This window comes from Hemibagrus wyckioides, linkage group LG17, assembly GCF_019097595.1.
Source record: "Hemibagrus wyckioides isolate EC202008001 linkage group LG17, SWU_Hwy_1.0, whole genome shotgun sequence".
Lineage (NCBI taxonomy): Eukaryota > Metazoa > Chordata > Actinopteri > Siluriformes > Bagridae > Hemibagrus > Hemibagrus wyckioides.
The window spans coordinates 18,909,676-18,925,747 of NC_080726.1; the positions used below are offsets into that span (position 1 = coordinate 18,909,676).

General features: G+C 39.4%; 2 protein-coding genes across 2 annotated transcripts in view; both read right to left on the minus strand.

The window, feature by feature from the left end:
* Positions 1-171: 171 nt before the first annotated feature.
* Positions 172-10,256, minus strand: zmp:0000000529 (WD repeat-containing protein 20). The gene is made up of 4 exons (XM_058414017.1): positions 9,894-10,256; positions 5,034-5,216; positions 3,458-4,816; positions 172-2,827 (listed from the first exon to the last, which is right to left on the minus strand). Exons 1-4 carry the CDS (start codon positions 10,242-10,244, stop codon positions 2,768-2,770), a joined length of 1,953 nt encoding a protein of 650 aa, XP_058270000.1. The 5' UTR covers positions 10,245-10,256; the 3' UTR covers positions 172-2,767.
* Positions 10,257-10,907: 651 nt separating this feature from the next.
* LOC131368450 (mitogen-activated protein kinase kinase kinase kinase 5-like) overlaps positions 10,908-16,072 on the minus strand; it is a 33,518-nt gene continuing 28,353 nt past the window's right edge. Inside the window, exons 27-32 of the mRNA XM_058414596.1 lie at positions 15,207-15,310; positions 13,275-13,452; positions 12,205-12,273; positions 11,748-11,840; positions 11,403-11,529; positions 10,908-11,190 (exon numbers count right to left, since the gene is read on the minus strand). Of these exons, the coding sequence (XP_058270579.1) occupies positions 11,094-11,190; positions 11,403-11,529; positions 11,748-11,840; positions 12,205-12,273; positions 13,275-13,452; positions 15,207-15,310 (668 nt within the window). The 3' untranslated portion in view covers positions 10,908-11,093. The remainder of the gene's footprint in view (positions 11,191-11,402; positions 11,530-11,747; positions 11,841-12,204; positions 12,274-13,274; positions 13,453-15,206; positions 15,311-16,072) is intronic.

Below are 16,072 nucleotides of genomic sequence, written 5' to 3' on the forward strand. Positions count from 1 at the left end.
TTAATCCAGGAATTTATGTTAAGCAGTAGGTCAGCCTGAAGGTGTCCAAAAGAAAGAGCAGTTTGTTTATATATATAAATAAACTGCTCTTTCTTTTCTACTTCCACCTATATATATATAGATAGGTGGAAGTAGAAAAGAAAGAGCAATTTATTATATATTTTATATATATATATATATATATATGTATATATAGGGATAAAGAAGTACAGAATGTAACTCAAGGATTAAAACATGTGGTCACATTGGAAAAACGCATCTCTTCAGCAGGTAGGAATGATAACAGATACAGGAAAAAATGTACACTTTGCTTCAGTAGCTAAATGTAGCTTGGGCAACAAAAACAAATAAACAAAGAAAAAATAATAATCCTGCATTCAAGAACTAGTTTTAAACACACCTTCGACACCTTCTTTCCGTTTCTCTATCGTTGCATCTGATGTTGTCTCAAGAGCCTCTCGGTTACTGCTAGTTGACTTGTGTCAACGTAAACTAAGCTTAGTTTCTGATGCAGATCTGCCAACTGTAAAAGTGGAATAGCCTGGGGAATGCAGATCAGTAAATTTTTCAAGACTTTTGCCTTCACAAATCACTTGTCTAGCATCTCTTCTCAAAACCGTGAAATGGTCCCACACGTGCAACATTTATTCCTGTTTATCAATAGCTTTGTTTTCTGGCCACATTTCAGTACATCGCTAATAACTATACTTTGCAGATGTTAGCTATATACTTCTTTAACCTCCACTGCTCGATCTCGTAAATGTTTGAGGGTGTTGAATCTTTCAAGCGGGAACATACTAGAAATTTCTTGCAGTCAAGAAGAGCCAGCCAACCAAAATATTAGGTGTCTCAGTTTAAATCACCTACATGATTGTCAGTCACTTCATATTCTGATATTCAGATATCGATTGGCATTATCAGGGGAGGAAAAGACGACTGCTGAAGGTTGGCATGTCAGCTAATGGAGTTCAATCCAAATGACGGACAAATTGGTAAAATCGCAAATGTAAAAAGCAAAGCTGATGGAGCTTCACCGTGTTAGCTAGTTAGTATGCTAAAGGATACACAGAGTGCATAAAACCCCCAGCAAATCATTTCATCCACACTACATTCGCAGTCAATGTCGAACGTCGTCCATTTTAATTACACTTCCCACTATAAACTCAATATTCACACACAGGACGACACACAGGGCAAGGGAAGGTGATGAAGGCTTATTAAACGGCATTCAAATGCAGAGAAACCTGCTAGCCAAGAGAAGTGCTGATTTTTTGATGTTTCATTAATCACATAACCTAGCTCAACAGCTGTTCTGGTGACTGTGGTGGTCCTCCCTATAGAGCTGTTCTGCTGCCTAGCTAAGCTAAGAACAAATGGCTGGCTAGTTCGGTAGTTTTTCTTCAGTCATGCGTTGAAAAAAAGTAATGAGCAAAACCTTATAAATGAACACAGCTTAATCAATACCTTAAACATCAACATATAAACCTCACCGTTATACAAAAACATTACAAACATAATCAAGACAGCTAGTTATCTCAACACGTGAGCTCTCAAGAAAAACACACTCTATACGAATGATGACAGGAAAACCACCACAGTCCGAGTTACATTAATCCAAAATCAGTAATACAGCTCTACATTTCTCAAAATCGAAATCACCCCCCTCACACACACACACAGTTCGCTAGCTCAACCATTCAACCTTCTGGAAAACCATCTGTGCTTGTTTAATGGGCTAAAAATCAAAACTGTTCATTTGTGCAAAATATTGCAAGAGGCATAGCAGGTAAGAAAAATGCTGCCTAGTAGATGCTACAATAGTTCTATATATGTTACTCAACTACAGTGACAAATATCTTTCTTAGGCTAGCTAGCTTAACTAGCTGGCAAATTATCTTGTGTTAATTTGCAAAGCCTAGTTTAATTCACTGATGGAATAAAATGATTCCAATAACTGGAGTCAGCAATATCGAGAAAGCTTAGATTTGAGAAAGCTTGTGAATAATGTCTCATTCTTGCTTCAGCTATTTAGCAAACTTAAGCTAGTAGCATTTTAGCTCGGTATGTCGACCTTGTTGGACGTGTATCTCTTTAGGACTATGTTCGGTAAGAGCCAGGAAACCAGTTCAGGCTAAAAGGAATGCAGCTACTTCATCAAATCCCAATCGTTGGCCTGAACAGCATAGGGAGCACTAGCATACAGAAACGCTAAATCTTTAGATCCCCTACGTTTCACAAACATGACATTCAAACATAACTATGTACAATATAGGATTTTCATATATTAATTATTTGAGTTTGTTATTTCAATACATTTCGTCCTCTGCCTTTATAGAGTATTTTGAATATGTACAATATAAATTACTACAGTTTCAATGATAAAATAAATAAATAAGATACAATGGCCGTGGCATCTGCAGTGTTCCCCCCCCCCGTCCCCTTTTGGTAGAGGGGGTGGGGTGATGGAAGGAATGTCTCAGTCTCCTTTCCATCATAGGAAAAGTGAAAGGAACGTATCGAGAAGCTGATATGGAAGATAAGAGTATCTACACTTGTGTGGTGTGCGTCACCGTCTTTGTATATTTGTCTTTACATAAGCTGCATGTGTGTGTTTTATGTTTGTGTGGTTATGAAAATGAGACAGGGTTATAACATTGGTAACACTCTGCCAGACCAACTCTAGGCCTCAAGGATAGGAAGTGAAGCCTCTGAAAACAGGAAGCAGGAAGTGTCAGTGCAGTTGACTGTGAAAAAGCTTTGCTGCCAGCTATACCACCGTTCCACTGGGTGAGTTTCCGTTTTGTGTCGATAATGGTTGAGAAGAATGCTGCAACAAGAAGAGGACAAATAAAATTTGAGAGAGAAAACAAACCTACAGATACCATTGTCTACCCCTGGTCAGTTTGTGAAACTTTACAAATCACTTTTTGTTTTTTTTGCCTCAAATCCAGATTAAAAAATTTAAATCTGACCGCTCAAACTACAAGGAAGGTTATTTTTAGCCATAATGTTTATTTTTAGCCATAAGTTAATTAATCCATCTCCCGAAGCCAAATGCTTCTTAACATGAGACATTCATGCCTGCCATTTTATTATGGAATGTTAATAGCCCAGAAATATAACATGCTAAATTGCACATTTTAAAACTGATACATTTTTTCCAACCGGAATACAATTGGAAGCAAGGAGCAAGACGTTGGTTAAGACATGTTCTTAACTGAATATTATAAATAAAGTATTCAAATGTTAAACTGTCTAACCGCAGACACGTAGGACTACAAGTCTAACTGAATGTGGTTAGAGTCTTACCAGGATCTTACCCATCTAAAAAAGAGGCATGATAAAATCAGTCATAAATGGAGTCCAAAATGTCTCCATCTCTTTTCGAATTTGTTATCACTGATTAAAATAATAAATAAATATGCTTTAAAGACATTACCATCATTTAAGGTCTCACCATTTTGCCCGGCCTTGCCCAGGTGCAGATGAGCCCCTCTTGGCATGCAGTGATTATGCAATCGTCCATGAAGACAAGAACTGTGAGCCTCTCATGAGCAATCTTCTTACAAACAAGAGGTTCTAGCAAAGGGACTTCGTTCATCCGTGGACACAATGTTGTTCCTAGCACCTTAGAGGCATCTAGTCGGTTGCTACGCGGCGCTACATTGATCTTGTCGTTGCTCTTGCTGATATTCCCAAGACTGTGGTAACGCTTGTGCTCCTTTTCTCCTCCAGTGGCGGATTTGTCTGATTTGCGCTCTTGGAGCGACAGTGTTGCAAAACGTCCAATGCTAAAGGGAGCACTGCTTCCTCCTCCGCTTCCTGCCGTCCCTCCACTATCTGTCCCCCCTTGGCCTTTTGAAGCATTTGCAACAGCAGGGTGCGGAAGGGAATTGGACCTTGAGAGAGAGCGAGGTAGAGGAAGGGGCAATGATGCTGTCTGGTGGGTGTTGGAAGGGTGATGGTGACCTTCAACCCCTCCACTTCCGCTCGTGCTATTCAATCCTGCACTAATGGAAGGTGGCGCATTGGAGCCGAAAGTGTTGGTGAGGGCACGGGAAAGGGGAAGTCGAGGATACAGGACATCATCTGTGAGATCCCAGAGGCAAAACTGGGTATCTTGTCCCACCGATCCAAAGCGGTATGAGACAGATGGCCCACCACCTTTAGAACTGTGTCGAGAGAGACGGGACAAAGTGCTGCTGGTTCGCACACGACCAAAATTTAATGACCCCTGACCCTGGTGGAGATCCTCCTCACTACCGCTAAGCTCCATTGGTTCCTCTTCTTCTAAGCTGGTTGTAAAGGGGTCAAATGCCACCACATTGACCCAGGACTTGTGGCCATGACCTCGTGCCACCACACGACTCTCTGCAAATGACCAAACAGTGACCAAGTCGTCTTCTCCACCAGTAGCCAGATATTTCCCATCTGGACTCCAAGAAACGCAGAGCAAGCCACCAAAGTAGCTCTTCATGACACCATGCAGCTCCATTGAATCAAAATGAAAGACACGTAGGCAGCCATCTTGGCCGACACAAGCTATGTGCACACCGTCAGGCGAAAAAGCAAATTCATTCAGCCCACCTTCCCCCACTGCCCATTTCAGAAGTGGATTGCGAGGCGTTTTGGTTTTGCAAGCATAAACAGCAAAACCCTCACCCTGACGAAGCAGAGAATACTGTGGCGCTGTTGTGCCACAGGGGTGCTCCACATTATAGAGGTAGAGGTGACCACTAGCATGGGAGGCCAGGAATAAGTTCTCAGATTTAGGGAGCCATTTGAGACAGGTCACTTTTGTTTTGTCTATTAATCTCTGTAAAATAAAGGGATAAAGCAGTAGAATGTGAATATTAGTAACTTTCCATCACCTCTGGCCAACATTATGATTATTCAGTTATTGTACAATGTCACAAGTTTGGGTCATACTGACCTAATGATTCCATAAATATTACCATGTTAATAATAAAGTACACAAAACATCAAATTATTCTGGAACTTTAGACCTTCGCTGAACAATCTCACCCACACACCTCTTCATTGAAGAGCTTGCTGGTCTCTTTTTTGATGGGGTCCAGGTACTGCACCTGGCCTGCTGAGAAGCCCACAATGAGAGCCACGCTGTCCGCAGTCGCTGAATACTGATTAAAGTCATGACACGTGGGCTGCGTTCCCTTATATATTCGTTTATCTATAGGCTTACTTAGATCCACCGCCTATGAAATGGGAAAGAAAAGGACAAACACCATAGATAAAGTGTACATTGTGTGTTAACCACATTTGGAAAAGATCAAAGATGGTTTGATGCATGAATAAAACCTCTCGCAAGCACAGATCTCTCACCTAACGAGCTTCATTTGAGATATTGTAACATGCCTTGAAGGAACAAAAAAAAATCAAATGTACACATTCTTCTCAGACCAAATAAAATCAATCAAGCAAGATATACACTAAATGACCAAAGGTTTACAGACACTTATCCATCTGCGGTTCTGAAATGTGGCTCTGCACCAAAGATGGGGAAGCACACAATTGGCTGCAATGCTGTATGCTGCAGCATTACAATTTCCCTTCATTGGAACTAAGAGGCCCAAACCTGTTCCTTGCCCCTATACACAAAGAAAGCTCCATAAAAACATGGTGCAAAAACTCCAGTGTCCCGCACAGAACCATGGCCTCAACACCACTGAACACTTTTGGGTTAAACTAGAAAACTGATTGCAGCCCCAGGCCTCTTCACCCAACATCAGTGCCTGACCTCACTAATGCTCTTGTAGCTGTAGGAAAAAATCGCCACAGCCTCCAACATCGTTGGAAAATCATCGTAGAAAATTTTCCCAAAAGCATGGAGCTTATTATAACAGCAAAGGGAGACTAAATCTACAATGGGATGTTCAACAAGCACAAAAAGGTGCAATGGTCAGGTGTCCACAAACTTTTGCCCATATAGTATATTACTATGCACCCAAGCAAAAGTTGATTTTGTTCTTTTGTATGGTCACAGTAGAGTACTATACAAGGTTCCTCCCTAAATCCAGCTTTATACAATTTATGCAAAACATCTAAACCTAATAATGCTGTGCAGTGATGTACAATAATTGATATGCAGCATTTCCAACCACAAAAAATTACCAAAACATCTTTCAATTTACCTCAGACCTAGTGTAGTAGTGCCAAAAAGCAAACCAAATCGACCATTCTTACCTGTGTTAAAAAGGACTATTTTCTTTTTCAGAAGAGAAGGTGGAATACATGGTTTATGCTTTGGCACTGTTGGCTGCTGCTGGGGCAGTGAGGCATGCAGCCAGGCTTTTCAGTGTCAGATACTGGGGACACTAAGATATTGGTTCACCACAACTGTACAAGGGGCAAGCAACACATTCTCCCACCAGATAGTAAGGCATAGGTACAGTACTTGATGTTTGGCACTTCCTAGCAAATACTCCTATGCCAGGGTTCTCCAGTCTTATCCAAAAAAGGGCCGGTGTGGGTGCAGGTTCTCAATTCCAGTCAAGCCGGAGCCAAACCTGATCCACCTGTTTAATCAGTTGACCTTGCCTTTCAGTAGACTCCGATGCGGCTTCTGTTTGGTTGGAATAGAAACCTGTACCTAGGCCGGCTCTTTCCAGATAAGATTGGACACCCCTGCCCAATGTCATAAATGGAGACAAAGAGGTAGCAGGACCTACCACAGCTTGGCAAAAAAGTGGTAGGCACTTTTCATAAGAGGACAGCTTGACTGCAGCTGCAACTGACAAAAGGAAGACGATGTGCACCAGGAAGCAGATGGTGCTGATATATTCTGAGTTATTCACCATCAGCATCATGAAGGAAAATGGGGGAAATGCAGACAAATTGCAGTGAGTCTTCAAGTAAGTAATATTATCTTAGGATTTTTGAAAAAATGGACTGCAGACTGCTATAGTCAGGAAAATCACAATTATTATATTTTGTGTATATTATCCATTTTTCAATGCAAAAGGGGTACTTTACTGTGGTGCAAGTCAGTAAATGTTGGACATTGTATACAGTATATAGTATATGCAAAAGGTCTGTGGACACAATCATCACACCCAAAAGTGTTTTCTGAACATCCAATTCTACAATTTTGTCACTCTTGGGTGTTAAAGCTAAAAACCTCCACCCTTCTAGGGAGACAAAAACAAAGCAGAGACATATTTATACTGCAGGTGTGATGGCCAGGTGTTTATAAACCTCATACAGGCTGTATTTGTGTTAGGAACTCAATAACTTACATAAAATCCCCTAGAAACTAATCATGCTTTTAACAGTTATATACTGATAAAGTAGATTTGGAAAAGACTAAAATCCAAGAGAGTCAGCACTTAAAAGGATTATATGGGGCTTCTCAGGAATAAAGATAATGAAAGAGGCTCATATATGGCACAGAAAGCTGAACAACTGAAAAGCTGCGTTTCTCTGGCCAGACCATCTACAAATAATCATCCGAAATAAGACCCATAGCCTCATAGTTTTTTCTGGCACATACCCATAACAGCCATAACATCACCACTGCCTCATCATCTGCCTCCCTCATAACCTTCTCATATTGCATTAAAATCTTTATATTACAGACTAAGATTGTTCAAATCACGACAATGCTGCATCCATCCACAGCTGGGATCCAACAGAGGAAAATTTGCCGTGGATCTTTTAAGAAGAACCCTTTATTTGCCATTTATACAGAGATGTTCTTTCTTCACATATACCACAGGGTTAGGGGCCTTGCTCAAGGGCCCATCACTGGCAGCACAGTGGTCTCAATCTTCTGAGCAGTAACCAAGAGCATTTATACACTCGGGTGGTGACACCGTGACCAACTTTCTCAGTGGTAGCTGTAGTATGACAGAGGATAGCTGACTGGTGTGTGGGAACTAAATTGGGGAGAGAAGGTCGTACTTTTGGGTGAATCCTTGCAACCGTGTTTCCCCAATAATGTAAGAACACTTACTTAGCCAAAATATCCATAAAGAACCTTGTGTGAATAAGTATAATTACTCAAAATGCAAGTCTCAAAATAAGGTCTATGTTGGTTAAGTAAGTGGAGCATAGTTTTGAGAAGCCCCTTGTTTCCCACCCAAAACACAAAGCAAAGATTTAACTAGAGTTAGCATGCTAACCATCATCATATCACATCACTGTCAAGCTCACTACATACCACTTTAAACACAGAAACCGGCTCATAATGATTTCTGAGAAAGTCTCAGGTTTGACGATTTTTGGACTAACAAATTTGACCCAAGCACCAATTTCTGTCCGAAGGATCCAAAACTTTTCTCAGATGAGGAACATTGGACACCTAAATGTTAGTGACTTTATAGTTGTATTTACCTTCACAAAACGAAACAAAAAAAAAAAGAGATCACAATTAAATCATTTTTTTTAAAGATAAAATTATTTTTTTAATTAATAGCGGCACAGTTTAAAGGTTACAGGGGAAAAAAAAAAAAAAAAAATCACTGATGGGTAGTATGACACAGCTCATTTTCATTTCTTTGACATACCCATTACGGCTTTTCATTTATTAATGAATGAAGCGTCATACTTTTTATCCATTTACAGTTGCCTCGATTGTAATAGAACATCTGTTAAACATGTTAGCTCCCTCACAAAAGCCTCTCTTTTTCTGTTTTGGATCAAATGTTCTCACAGAAAACCTTACTAGAGCAAAGTTCCGATATTTTTCATTGTCAAATAATTTTTTTTTTTTAAATCCTGGTACTGTTAGGCTAAAATTAAGGGAAGCAACCACATGTGTAAAATGGAAAAATCAAGCTTTTTTCCCTAAAGTTGTATGCAGTTCAGGCTGCAATACATCATTTCCATTACATGAGTTACAACGACTTATTCTGATCCTGATTGTCCTGAATTTTGAAATCATCTGATTTCTTGGTCAATATAAACACACTCATTGTTCACATCCGTTAATTATGTACAAGGCTTTAGTAACAAAACATGATGTTGAAGATGCTGACAATGCCAACTACTCATACAGAATAAGAAAACGTGACTGTTAAACAAGAATCAAGGTCATTTTCTTTTCACATCCGGTCTGGAGTAAAAAGTGAGAAACCTTGTTAGAATGGGTCATATGATTTTGTGTCAGTTTTGCTGATATTCTGCTACAAAAACTGCTACAGAAACAGTACAGCCAAATGTACAAATGTTTGCATTACTAGCTACTGAAATTCTTTAATTAAAAAATAGTATTTTGCTTATTATTAATTGTCAATAATAATAACTATTATTTTAGTTCTTAACATTTAATTCATTAAAGAAACTCAAGGGTTGCTTTTTTGTAATACTGACAGATTTTGCACCATATCTTGAGAAATGAAAAAATAAAAACAACTTTGATTTAAATATTAATAATGGAATTAATCATACTAATAAACATTTTTGGAAATATTGTTCAAGCGATTTGTTTGTTTTGTCTTTTTAAAATGACTAAGTAGACAAGCAAAAGGGCAAAATATTATTGAAGACAAATAATTAATGATGGAAAGGCAAGATGCTGCTGTATGCTGCAGAGGCGACACTGTGACCTGACAGCAAATAGAGGCTTTATAGAGAGATAAGAAAAGTGTTTTTTTACGAATAGTGATTATTTTTTCGGTATTATTATATTATGTATTATGCAGGTGTATAACAGACCGGCCCTACTAATGACAGGTTTATATGCAACTGAGATTTCCGGTTCGCCATAATAATAATAATAATAATAATAATAATAACAATAATAATAATAATAATAATAATAATCAAAAATGAAGCAAAGAATGCTTGGGTGTGATCACGTAGATGAATACCGAATTAAATCAGAATAAATATTCCCCTTCATTGATTCAGACGGCTTCGGTGTGTATGCGCACCTTTTTAATATTGGTGTACGTGTAGAAGTAGAGCTCGCGGCCGACGTTGAAGCACACACGCTCGGACTCCTCGCTCGGGTCTTCCGGCTGAAGCTTCACCATGGAGACCCGCACCGGAGGCAAGAAGCCCGCCGAAGCCGGAGAGGAGCCGCCGGGTCCCGGTACCACACCGCCGCCGCCCCCCGGTATCGAGGCGGCACCGGCTGAGGCACCTCCAGCACCGGGACCGCGCGCTAACCCGGCCCGCTGCTGCGAGTCCGAGAGCGTGAGCAGCTTGTAGAAACCTTCCCTGGTGCGGAACTGCGACTTGATCTCGTTAATATCCTTCAGAGCGCCTCCATCGCCGGCCATCTTTAGCACCAACGAGGCCGCACCGGAAGTCCAGAGCACATAACACGGAAGTGAACGCGATCAAAATAAATAAATAAATAAATAAATAAATAAATAAATAAATAAACAAACAAACAAATAAACTACTAAAACGGGAGGGAAACGGTTATTAAAGTTCTGATCTAATGTGTACTCTGCACGTCGAGACACGAAGGAAATAAGCACACTCTATCAATATCTCTGTCTGTCCACCTGTCTGTTCTTGTTTTGAAGGAAAAAATGTGATATTTGTGCAAAACAACGATTGTTATGATTGAGATTATATGTGTAAAATAAAGTAAAATCCAAGGAGACATCCTACAATGACTTCCTGTTTCAAACACACACACACATACACACAATCAAATCAGCACCCTTGGTCTGGTGTGATTGGAGCAGAGCCCCTGTAGCAGACATGGTGGCCATCCATCCATTGTCTATACCCACTTTATTCCTAATTAGAGGGTTACAGGGATCTGCTGAAGCCACACATTGGGTGAAAGGCAGGGGTACACCCTGGACAGGTCAACATAGTGGCCATTCAGCCCTTTTCTCTGTCCCTGGTTTTCATTTATTGAGTGGAGAAGTTTAGTCTTAATAAACCACACAAACACACAAGAACACACTTAGAAATGGAGCTTGTGTTTTATGTTTTTAATTAGCAGAATACTGTATATATGCACACACACTCAAACACACACGCACACATACACACACACAATCTTATTTAGACGCACGCACACACACACACACACACACAGCTTTCCACTTTTGTGTTGTCAGTGTTTTTTATATGCAAAAGGTATGCATATAAAGTATGTGTGTGTGTGTTCATGACATTAAGACCATATGCTCAGCAATCTCCAGGACATACAGATTACACAATCCTGACTGCTCCTCGCTCGGCCGTGACTCCAGCACAATCATCCTGTAAAAAAATATATATACATTTACAGTGACTATACTATACTATACTATACTATACTATACTATACTATACTATACTATACTTTACAGTGACTATGTTATTAGTAGCATAGCATTATTTGCCTACAGTAGTTAAGTGGAAATTGAAAATGTGTTTCTGTGTGTGTGTGCGTTTTTGTGTGTGTGTGTGTGTGTGTGTGTGTGTGTGTATACCTGTCTGACCCAATGAGCCGGAATATTTTCCTAGGTTCAGTGATGTCCTGCAGGATTTCTGAGAACACTTCACCTCTCCTTTGCCAGCCATGTTTCCATAGAGCCAACAATGTGTCCTCTACATACACTACACACACACACACACACACACACACAATACAGTTACATTTAAATTGTAAAACATCTGTCACAAGTTACTTCCTTTTTTCAGTTAGAGTGTTAGACACAACAGTAGTGTGATACCACTTGATGTTTGCATTAGCTGTTTGTTGTGCTGGAGATTCAAACACTGGGAAGTCGTGTTTAGACAGTAATTTACTTCCTGCACTGCGACTGATAACTCACCTACTGATTCAACCTCCCAAGGGAAGCTGACTTCCGCCTGCAGCTTCCTGGAGCACTTCACTGCCCCGTCCAAGTTCACCACGTGCACAGTGTCTGTGGGAAACATGAGTGCATAAAGCTTTATCCTAGACTTTCAGGAGATTTTCCTTATACAAAAGATTTGGCTTCCTACAAAATTGTTAAAAGGATAACATTCAATAACCCTGTATGCTGCCTGTTTTATTAAATAAATAAAATAAATTTTCATACCAACAGATTGTACATTTTTTTTATTAGAAAAATATAAAACAAGTTCAGTTCTTTATGTCAAAATAGAAGCAAAAGTACATGTTGGTCACTAATCGGATATGGGTTGACAGTTTTTCTCTCAGTAAAATAAAAAGTCACATTTTTCAGTTCATTTATTAATTATTTAAACATCTGAACATCTTATGCTGAATACAAAAAGTTCACTTACTCTCAATAAGAACAAGGAGTGTGTCACAGTCCAACTGATTCACCTGAACTTTCTCCATGCTTCGGTTCTCTAACACACACACACACACACACACACACAGAGACACACAGACACACAGGGGTTATGTGGCTAATCAGAGCATAATCCTGATACACATTAGATGAGCTGGTACAGTATAAACAGGGACATGGAGAGAGGCTGCTGAAGTAATGGAGGTTTATAGCTGCTATCACAGAAGCGACAACATGATTTAACATTCCTCACAGACGTTAAATGTATCTATAAATAAATAAAAAGTATTTTTTCATTAATAAATGAAATATTGTAATTGTTGCCAAGAGGTATAAAAGAAATAAAACACTTCAGAATATGATGTTAATGGAAAGTTTACACTCTCCGGTGTTTAGAATGATTTATTTTGAAGTTCATTAGGGATAAAAACGAATACATAAAGTCTAAAATTAAATCATTAATCTTTTGTTGAAATTGAAAATAATAAAATTACAAAATAAAAAGCACCACATTGTTGTTGCTTATTTTCCAATCACAGCTCACACCATCATGTTTTAATCCTAAATTTTTGCTAATACTCAAGTATAGAAATTAAAAACAAGCAAACGTGCAAAATTCCAACAGAGCTCGCGATTTTTCAAAATGACTGCAGATTTTCTGCAGATTTGGATCGAGATTTGTTGTGTGAAGTCATCACAACTCGCATTCAGCCAAAGCTTTTCATGCATCTTACATCAAGTATGTAAGACTATCATAGAAAGTATTTACAAAATGCGTCTTCACTGGAAGAATGAATTCAAGTAGTTTTTAAAAAAATTAAAAATTAAAAAAAAAAAAAGCAAAATCAAGCATTTTTGGCCACAACAATCTCAAAGCAACTCAGGGATGGACTTTTAATAAGAGGAGGAGGAGGAAGAAGAAGAAGAAGAAGAAGAAGAAGAAGAAGAAGAAAAAGAAGAAGAAGGAGAAGAATAGCAGACACTAAATCATAAAACAACTCATGTTACTTTAGTCAATCTACTAATAACCGTGACTAAAAAATTATTACGGTTGCTTACCGACACCGGTGCTGGTGAACCAGGAAGTGTTAGAGTTGAGATTGATGATCTCCAGGTGAACAGGCTGTGCAGAGTTCGCATTCTTGCTGATCCCAATACACACCAGCGGGTATTCCTGATCCGGAGCCAACAACATCTCAAACACACGCAGTGGGGACGGCAACGGGAAGTCGAAATCCTGCAGCAAAACAGTGAGGTTCACTTATAAACACTTATATAAATAAAATACTACAAATTTACTAATATATACTGCTCAAAAAATGAAAGGAACACTTTGAAAACACATCAGATCTCAATGGGGAAAAATATCATGCTGGATATCTATACTAATATGGACTGGGTAATGTGTTAGGAATTAAAGGATGCCACATGGTTTGATGGAAATGAAAATGATCAACCTACAGAGGGCTGAATTCAAAGACACCCCGAAAATCAAAGTGAAAAAATGATGCAGGAGGCTTGTCTATTTTGTTGAAATTTCATTGCAGCAACTATAAAATGGTACATGGTAGTTGTTTGTATGGCCCCCACATGCTTGCCTGACAACATTGGGGCATGCTCCTAATGAAACGACGGATGGTGTCCTGGGGTATTTCCTTCCAGATCGGGACCAGGGCGTCATGGATCGAAACATAATGTCCCGGAGGTGTTCTATGGGTTTAGGTCAGGTGAGTGTGGGGGCCATTCAATGGTACCAATTCCTTCATCCTCCAGGAACTGTGTGCATACTCTCGCCACAAGAGGCCGGGCATTGTCGTGCACCAGGAGGAACCCAGGACCCACTGCACCAGCGCAGGGTCTGACAATGGGTCTAAGGATATCATCCCAATACCTAATGGCAGTCAGGTTGCCATTGTCTAGCCTGTAGAGGTCTGTTCGTCCCTCCATGGATATGCCTCCCCAGACCATCACTGACCCACCACCAAACCGGTCATGCTGAAAAATGTTACAGGCAGCATAATGTTCTCCACGGCTTCTTCAGACCCTTTTACATCTGTCACGTGCTCAGGGTGAACCTGCTCTCATCTGTGAAAAGCACAGGGCACCAGTGGCGGGTCTGCCAATTCTGGTGTTCAATGGCAAATGCCAATCGAGCTCCACAGTGCCGGGCAGTGAGCAAAGGGCCCACTAGAGGACGTTGGGCCTTCAAACCACCCTCATGAAGTCTGTTTCTGATTGTTGGGTCAGAGACATTCACACAAGTGGCCTGCTTGAGGTCAATTTTGTATGGCTCTGGCAGTGCTCATCCTGTTCCTCCTTGCACAAAGGAGCAGATACCGGTCCTGCTGATGGGTTAAGGACCTTCTACGGCCCTGTCCAGCTCTCCTAGAGTAACTGCTTGTCTCCTGGAATCTCCTCCATGCTCTTGAGACTGTGCTGGGAAACACAGCAAACCTCCTGGCAATGGTATTGGTGCGCCATCTTGGAGGAGTTCAATGTCTATAGTCCAGATATCACTTCATGCTACCAGTAGTGACACTGACCCTAGCCAATTGCAAAACTAGTGAAAAACTTTCAGAAAAAATGAGTGGGTGACCTCCACCTGTAAAACCATTCCTGTTTTGGGGTTCGTCTCACTGTTGCCCATCTAGTGCACCTGTTGTTATGTATTAAGTCTCACCAAAATTAACTGCTTGTTCAAATATGTTATCGTTTTATTCCCAGCTAGGCATAACACAAGCTATAAATTGCAATGTTTATTCTGAAATTGTGAAGATTGTGTGAATTATAGTGAATATGAAAATTGATAAAATTTTGTAAATATCATGAAGTGAAAATCTTGACTTAAAATGTAACCAGCCACTGTCAAAGAACTGAGTTAAACAATCAAAAAGTAAAATTTCGGCACCAAAAACACGCCTGGAAAGCAAAACTACATTTTGGTCACTGATTAATAAAATGTTCAGGCTATATTGTTAAAATCTTACAAACCTTTATAAGCATAAACTTCTGCATGGGCTCGTACCACTGCAGCAGAACCACTCTGGACTCCAATGCGCCGCACAAGAACACACAGCCGCGCTGATTGTTATGGACTAAAGAAAGAAAAACAGCAAAAAATTAATTATATTATTTGGAAAAAGAAATATTTGAATTATCTCCAAGCACAACATAGCAGGCTTTAATTGTATGAATTCAATACACAGTGCAGACAATGATGTTGAGTAAAGATATCTCAAGTGTAGGCAAAAGGATCTCATATTACTCATTCTGAGATAAATGAAAAATAAGATAATTTTAGACATATTTACTGATCTTAAGCTTGAATTGTTTTTGAATTGTGAAATTTTGAGAAACAAATACTTTTAATAGGCAAGATTTTCTGCAAATAAAATAAGATTTGAAGATTCAAAAATGAAATGTCTAGAATTGCTGTGTATATAAAGAAAAGTATTTTAAATTTGTGTGATTTTTAAGTGACATGCTTTAGAGTTACACTCCTAAAAGGAGATAAACATTCGTCAATTCAGTAGCTAAAAACGAAAAACATTTTGAATCTTTCCATATTTTCAGATTTTCTATTTTAAATATTTTATTTTTGTTTTTATTTTGTTAAGAAATAGTAGTTTAGCACCTACCTTTAGAAATGTATAGCAACCTATAAAGTATAATTGTGTTTGTTGTACTTATGTTTAATTCTGAATAATTTATGGATGATTCTGAATAAGACCTGTCCAGGGTGTACACCTGCCTTTTGCCCTATGCACTGGGATAGGCTCCAGCAGACCTCCATGACCCTAATTAGGAATGAGCGGGTATAGACAATGGATGGATGGATGGATGGATGGGTGGATGGA

Excerpts from the sequence above, each read along its gene's own strand:
- zmp:0000000529 (XM_058414017.1), bottom strand. The coding sequence starts at position 10,244 with ATGGCCGGCGATGGAGGCGCTCTGAAGGATATTAACGAGATCAAGTCG. Across the intron at positions 5,217-9,893 it reads CGTACACCAATATTAAAAAG|GCGGTGGATCTAAGTAAGCC; the intron begins GTGCGCATACAC and ends CCCATTTCATAG. Across the intron at positions 2,828-3,457 it reads GGGCAAGGCCGGGCAAAATG|CATTCTTCTCAACCATTATC; the intron begins GTGAGACCTTAA and ends TTCTTGTTGCAG.